The sequence below is a fragment of the Hippopotamus amphibius genome, chromosome 3 (genome assembly GCF_030028045.1).
Source record: "Hippopotamus amphibius kiboko isolate mHipAmp2 chromosome 3, mHipAmp2.hap2, whole genome shotgun sequence".
Lineage (NCBI taxonomy): Eukaryota > Metazoa > Chordata > Mammalia > Artiodactyla > Hippopotamidae > Hippopotamus > Hippopotamus amphibius.
The window spans coordinates 115141990-115149505 of record NC_080188.1 but is presented as its reverse complement, the minus strand read 5'-3'; the positions used below and the strand labels follow the sequence as shown (position 1 = coordinate 115149505).

The 7516-nt window shown below is 39.2% G+C and overlaps 1 protein-coding gene across 1 annotated transcript; it reads right to left on the bottom strand.

Annotated features, from left to right (window-relative positions):
• Window positions 1-281: 281 nt before the first annotated feature.
• On the bottom strand, window positions 282-6282 carry LOC130850172 (high affinity immunoglobulin epsilon receptor subunit beta-like). The gene is made up of 7 exons (XM_057729564.1): window positions 6221-6282; window positions 4945-5068; window positions 4279-4413; window positions 2448-2504; window positions 1772-1924; window positions 1303-1401; window positions 282-439 (listed from the first exon to the last, which is right to left on the bottom strand). The coding sequence occupies exons 1-7, from the start codon at window positions 6280-6282 to the stop codon at window positions 341-343; spliced, it is 729 nt and encodes a 242-aa protein (XP_057585547.1). The 3' UTR covers window positions 282-340.
• Window positions 6283-7516: the final 1234 nt, after the last annotated feature.

Below are 7516 nucleotides of genomic sequence, written 5' to 3'. Positions count from 1 at the left end.
AACTCAACTCTCAACCAGGCTTCCTCTTGTGTCCCTACTTGCACAGTTCTAGACACACAGTAAATGCTTATTTTCCTTGTTTTCTGCTGACGTCCCAGAAGGGATGGGTGTGAGACAGCAACAGAAAATAAGAAATATAGGAATTTATCATATCTACATATGGAGGGGGTATTTAAGTGAACAGAAACAACAAAAGTAGAATATTACCACCTACAGAATAAGTCATAATGTAAACTTGGCAGGTCATGGAAAGAATTGAAATTTTGCCAGTAGCCCCTTAAACAAAGATCTTGGCTTTCTAGATCCTTTGCTGTGAATCAGAATGTTCTGGACACGATTCTTATGAAGCAGTGGGAGAAGCTGACTCCCTTCTGTCTTCCAACTCACTGTAAATTGGTGCATAGATGTGTACTTCTTCATAAAGTCTATCTTCTGGAATCTGCCAGGGGAAAAAAATCATTCAGTGTCAATCACCAAGAATTTTCTGCCACTAGAAGACTTGCTTAAGAGGCATATCTCATCTCCTTTTGCCTTTCTGAATCTCACCATCTCCCATTACACTGTAATTAATACCTCCGCCTCCAACCAACCAAGCCAGATTGGCTGGCCAAGTGGGCTTAAAAGAAATTGTCAGTCAATGAGTAGTTGGTGACTTTGTGTCTGAAATTTGATATATCTTTTGTCTTATCTCTGGAGGAAAGTGATCAGAAAAGGTAGCCAGATTTGAATGCTTCAGGCAAGTAGACAGATGGAGAGAGTGTGTTTTATCTGGAAGATGTGAGTAAATGTGTGTGCATCAAGTATTGGTAATTCTCTTACATAAATCAAAGGTGTAAAAATGAGTAAGGCAAGTGGAAATGCAATTGGTAGTCATGAACTAGGGAGGAGACAAAATTGAGGTTTCAGAGCAAGTAGGAAGGTGAAAGCCAAGGAAAAAGAGAGCAGGAACAAATATAAGGGAACTGTTCTGGGAAAGAAAATACGCCCAGCTATCTGAGTGTTTCCATCACTTGCTTCCTATATATTCATCTCTCACGCTCAACAAACTTCAAAGCATCTACATTTTCTAAAATGATGACGACCCTATTTTCCTAACCTTCAGTCACAGGAATACACCATGAGATTTGTGAGTGGAAAATTTGATTCAAAACATGAGATTTGGAAATCAAAATACTGAAACTTGGAGAAATGGAATACTGAAATTACAAGAAATGTTGCATGAAACCCAGGCCATATTTTTAAGCAAAAAAGCTCAAATTCTCTAGCTTATTGTTTAGGATTTAATATCAGGCCTCTGCCTACCTTATTTCCTTCAATTACTTCTCCAATCCCATAGACTGTAAGTGACACAGCACTGCAAAACCCCAGAATGGTGAGAAACAGGACCATGGCCACAATTTCCTGTTGAATATCAACCAACAACGACGAAATAGACAAGTAGAGTCACAAGGTAGGTCTCCCCAAAGTACATTCCCTTACAGCCACCCTTGTTTTCATGCCCCCCTCCTCCCGCACATGACCAGTTCCTATCAAATGACACATGGGAAAACCAGGAGATGGTTGGTCAAAGCAGATGATTCCACGCTTGCAGAATTCACCTTGGGGTTGGGGTGTGGGGAGAGGAGGCAGGCACATCTCTGGGCATGAGACTCCAGAACACTGCATTCTGTGACAGAGGTTTCAAGAAAGGACTTTGTTCACGGAAAGGAGAAGAAAGCAGCTTCCTGAGATTAAGGCCCAGAATCTTAGTCGTCCCACAAGAAATACATACAGTGGAAAAAGAAGCCACAGAGCAGGTGTTGTCTCCATAAATCTGGCAATTGTAGATATTAGTCAAGCTCTTCTTTAGGTTAATGATGAGGATGATGATGCCTATTGCTGCAGCTATGCTGCTGACAGTGTTTGCTCCCAGACTTCCTCGTATCTGAGGAAAGAGAACAGCATTTGGACTTGGTCCTGCACCTGCTGCCATATTCAATGAGCCTATCTGCATTTCAGAACTGGATATATCCAGGAAACTCTGCATTTACTTAAAATATACACTAAAAAGGAAAACCTTGAAAGTGTACTTGTGTAATAAGGACCTAGAATTTTCTTGCTAGGACGGCATTCAGAAAAAGCCACATGGATACTCCTAGTCTCTCTGCAAATAGACCCCTGAATTGGAAATGAATCATTTATTTGATCACAGGACTATACTTATGAGGACAAAGCAGGTGTGAGAATATTTTTTCAACAAGAGTCAAAGTAATTACGTTTATTGTTTTTAAATGATACAATTGATATTTTAATGATTACATTTTTAGTGATTACATTAAACATAAAGTAGATTGGAAAAAAATCACATATCTACATTTGCTCATAAAAGATAATGATGTCTTTTTCAAGATTCTCAAAATTAAATTTTTCTCACCTTCTCAAGGATAGACAAAGACAATGCAACTCACCAGATATGTTGTATGTTTCTTTTCAGACATAACCGACAAAAATCCAGAAATAGCAAACTGTCCAAAAGGGAAGAGGAAAAAAAAGCACAGTGGGTCTCTGTTCTTCTCTGTGTCACTTTCACCCCCATCCTCCATATAGAAAGTAAAGTTGTGGGTATTCCATAAAGCTCTCCTTTACTTTTATTTTTATTTTTAAATTTTATTATTTCATGTTTTTATTTCCTATAGAGAGCTTCTCAAAATTAAACGTACATATGACATACGAGAGTCTTGTTAAAATGCAAATTCTTACTCAGTAAGTCCTAGAGGGGGCCTGAGATTCTTCATTTCTGCCAGGATCCCAGGTGATGCCAACCCTGACAGTCCATGGGTCACTATTAAATGTCATAAGTTCCAGCAGTCCTGGTGTATGATTATGTGATAACATTACTCTCATTTTATTGTAATCATTTGCTTGTATGAGCAACTTGTGTGTTATAGGGTCAACTCCTTTGGGCAAGAAATATATGTCTATCTCCAGAGTCTGCCATGTATCATATAGACATATAGTCATTATGAAAATGCACGTGGTGAAAGATTTAGTCAAAAGAGCCACCAGTAGCACATATTAAAACAAAATTTCAAAGATTCAGATTGTGTGATGAGTTGGGAGACATCTAATAATCAAAGTGTCTGAAATGAAGAGAGAGTGAGGAATTTTCAAATAAAATATGGCAGATGTTCAAGGAGAGTCTTGAACGAGTGACCTGAGACCTAAATATTTAGCAGAGAGCCAAACCAATGTGATTAGGGTTAAAATAGTATATCCCTGTGAATGAAGGGTTGATACAAATACAGCATGCATTAATTGAAAATTATGCTGAGTGCAAGAAGCCAGACAGTAGAGAGAACATGGTGTATAATTCCATCTATATAAAACTCTAGGAAGTACAAACTAATCTATAGTGACAGAAGACAAGTGATTGCTTGAGGAAGGGAAGACGGGTTGAGGGAGGGAGGGGTTACCAAGGGAAACAAGGAAATTTTTGGCAGTGATGAGTATGCTCATTATATTGATGTGGTCAGGTTTTCACGTGTGTATACATGTGTCAAAATTTATCAAACTGCACACCTTAAAATGTGCCATTTATTGTATGTCAGTTATACCTCAATAAAGCTAAATATCTTTTTTTAAACTTTTTAAGAACTTTTATTGGGATATAATTGACATATAATAAACTGCATATATTTAAAGTGTACAATTTGATATTTTTTTCTTATAGTAATGTACATATGGCAATCCCAATCTCCCAGTTCAACTCACCCCAACCCCCCCCCCCCCCCACCAAGCTACATGTCTTTGTGAGCTCATTCGGCCATCTAGTTTCTAAATAGTACAGTGACTAAAAGAGATACAATGACAAAGTACCTAAAGGAGTTTCTAGGGCACAGTAGAAGTTCCTCAAATGTCACCTTTGTTGTCCCCATCTCAACAGTCTCCTCCTCCTCCCTTCACTAAGATAACTTTATTGATGGATAGTGTTAGGGAAATTTTTCTGAAATTGATTTCTGAAAGTTTAGGTTCAATTTTTATGAGTTAAATGCCCCTTGGGCAATACATTTCACTTTTAGTAGTCCTAGGTTTCTCATCTGACAAGTGTGTGTTAGCATATTTCACCCAAAGTGCTTTGTAAACTGCAAATACATACATATATTTACATATATCCGTATACGTGTTAGAATATATTCATATATTCTAAATACTAGAATAAGCAATTGGTTCGATCTGATCTGAATAAAACAAAAGCCATGTGCAGTGTTATTTCAAAGACAATTGTAGACATATACTCACAAATACCGCTCCCCAGAATGGGTACCCTGCTGCAAATGATGAAAAATATTTTTCCTTTAATTCTGAATTATTGAACACGGAGTAGACAATTATTCCAAAATAAAGGTATATCAAACTAATCAGAATTTGTGTTACCTGTAGAAAAATGCATAAGTTTTGTGAAACAAGAAGATATTTCCCTGAGATTACATCAATTTCCTTATAATTGAGGCCAAATGTAAGAAATTGCTTTGGTGTCTTAGGCAGTCCTGAGAAAGTATCCACATGCAATATTTTCCAGTATCATCTGGCCACTCTAAGAATTTATATAGGCATGACCTAATGCAGGGATAGCCAGTACATTTCTCCTGTGCCTTTATCTACCTACTCATGGTGGACATCAATAATGGCTCTTTCCGTCTAAGAGAAGATAAAGACTATAAATCCTTCACAGGATGATATTAATCTACTGGCAGCTGACCAGAGCTGACAGATCTTATTTGCTATTCTTATCCTAGTCTACATGAGGAAATGCATCTCTCTACCCAACAGAATGCAGTGGGCGTCAAGTCTTCATCTAACAGGTTTTTCACTCCTCATGAGTCTGAGCGGGGAAGCTATGTTGATGCCACCAAATACTCTTTCTTAGAGACAGTCTTTAGTTGAGATTAGAGAAGGCTCACTCACCCCCAGGAATTCCAGCTCCTTCTTCAAAAAAGTCAGCCACGTTTGCTTTGGTGGGGATGGGGCAGGCCTTTCCAGTAAGACATTTTCACGGAGAGATATTTCTGAAAGTTCTATTTCAGGGGCACTGTGAAGTTTAAACAGAAATGCAGTCATGAGAAAATTCTCTAACTTCCTGTGCAAAGCTCTCAACTGACAGAAAGGGGAATTTTACTTGTTTATTTTATTTTTTCAAAACAATCCTGCAATGAAAGTCTTCATTGCTGTAAAGTACAAGAAACTCTGAGGCTCAGAGGGTCCAAGTTAGTGGCCAAGATCACTATCTCATCAGTTATTAGATGGAACAAAAGCGGGGAAAAACAGGCCAAGTCTTCTTATTCTTAATCCAGAATTATTACCAGTTCTTTCTCATTAGCCTGTGTTGATGAGTACAACTAAAAACAACCCAACAGACATGTGTACCTATGCATCTCTGTCTTTTTTGCATAGAAATGTATCTGAAAATATTTTGTCAGTGACACTCTCAATTTCACGTGCGTTAAGGAATAGTTTTGAAGGGTTTGTTGATCTCTATTCCTATTTTCATCCTCAGAGAAGGCTAACTGGAAATACTGTGTCTTCCAAAGCATTGGAGTCTACTTAATATTTTGCAATGCTATTCAATCCAATATTGATTCCCAAAGCTCTGTCTTTAGTTTCTCCTAAAATCTTTAAAGAAGAAGTCTTAACATGTGTTAATTTTTGGTATTCAAAGGAAAACTAAACTATGCACATCTCCACCAGATTTCATTCCGTGAACTTTTCCCCTCTAAACAGAGGGGCAGGATCCCACAACTTGAGATTCACAAAGACTAACCAGAAAGAAGCCCAAGGTCATTTTGAAAAGCTTCTGTCCCTTAACCCACATCAGACACAGAGGCAAGAGATCTCCATTGGGAATATGGGTTGGCCAAAACGTTCGTTCAGTTTTCTCCCTAACATCGTAAGGAAAAATTGGCCAACCCAACACAAACTCTCCTACCTCAGACCCAGAATATGAACCTCTTTTGTTAGAAAACTTTAAATTGTTCCCAACTTACAAGATAAGTAAAAACATCCTTCCCCATCAACCAGAGAGAACTACTGAGAAAGTATAGCAAATAACTTCTTTATACTCTGTATTTTAATTAAACCTGATGGGTCCATGCCTAAGTTCACGTTCTGGCATCTCCCCAGCACTGTGACTCTCTCTGGTTCACTAAGTGACTGGAAATAGAAAAAAATAATAGCCTGTACCTACCTGGTGGGCCCTTGTGGGTTTGGGAGAGCAAGATCCGTTCTGCTTCTATTTTCCGTGTCCATTTTTTCATTAACTGAGCTATATAGTGGTGAAGAACAGTGGTACGATGCGCCTTGGTGGGCTTCCTTTCACAGAGTCTCTGGATGGTCAGTTAAGATGGGTTGATTCATGGCATTGATATCGATCTTCATGTTTAAGACATTGGTCAGGAAGATAAGTTTCCTAGCTGATTAAGATCAGTAGGGCTGGGGCTGCCCTGGTGATGCAGTGGTTCAGAATCTGCCTGCCAATGCAGGGGACACAGGTACGATCCCTGGTCCGGGAAGATCCCACATACTGCAGAGCAACTAAGCCCCTGAGCCACAACTATGAAGCCTGAACTCTAGAGCCACAACTATTGAGCCCACGTGCCACAACTACTGCAGCCCACGTGCCTAGAGCCTGTGCTGTGCAACAAGAGAACCCACTGCAATGAGAAGCCCATGCACCGCAATAAAGAGTAGCTCCTGCTCGCCACAATTAGAGAAAGCCCTCACACAGCAACAAAGACCCAATGCAACCAATAAATAAATAAATAAATAAATTTATGGGGAAAAAAAAGGAAAAAACATCCACAGGGCTTTTCTTGTTATAATGAAGAACAAAACTGAGTGGGCCACTGAATAGGGATGAGTGTGAAATGGGGAAATTTGAGACTCCTGGAAGTTAATTAACCAGCAGGTTTTACAGAATCTAAAAATGAGACGGTTTAGCGGGGATTGAGAAGGTGAGAGAGAAGCTCAGGACGGAAAGAGATTGACTTCTCTCCTGGTGCTTTCTCTACTTCTGACCCATTTCACAACCATTCCTATGCCAGAAATTCTCCAATTGTCCTCGGAGGACTTGGCTTCACACATAATCTAAGGCTGAAGCACTGATTGCAAGTGTGAGTGTGTCTTAGTCTCTGAATCTCTGGATTTGTCCCTGACTTTAATATTTATTGTCTTTCTCCCCCTTTCTGTCTTTTGGACAATGTTTATATAGCTCTTTGCAGCAAATGGTCTCAGAAACTGGACAGGCAGAGTTCCAACGCCAGTAACCATTCCTGACAGAGTGTGAAAGCTAAGAAGTCTTCACACTGAAGATTCCACTGTCTAATAAAACGTTAGGTTGACTCTCTACTGCCTTGATTTTTGTGATGGCAAGGATGGGACCATGGAAACACTGAGGAGCATGAACTTCATAACAAATTCTATGAGTGGATCTAAGCAACATTGGCCTGAGCAGTACACCCAAATTAGGGTCAGAGCTAAACTA

Excerpts from the sequence above, each read along its gene's own strand:
- LOC130850172 (XM_057729564.1), bottom strand. The coding sequence starts at position 6,282 with ATGGACACGGAAAATAGAAGCAGAACGGATCTTGCTCTCCCAAACCCA. Across the intron at positions 1,925-2,447 it reads AGAAACATACAACATATCTG|ATACGAGGAAGTCTGGGAGC; the intron begins GTGAGTTGCATT and ends CTCTTTCCTCAG. Across the intron at positions 1,402-1,771 it reads CTGTGGCTTCTTTTTCCACT|GAAATTGTGGCCATGGTCCT; the intron begins GTATGTATTTCT and ends GATATTCAACAG.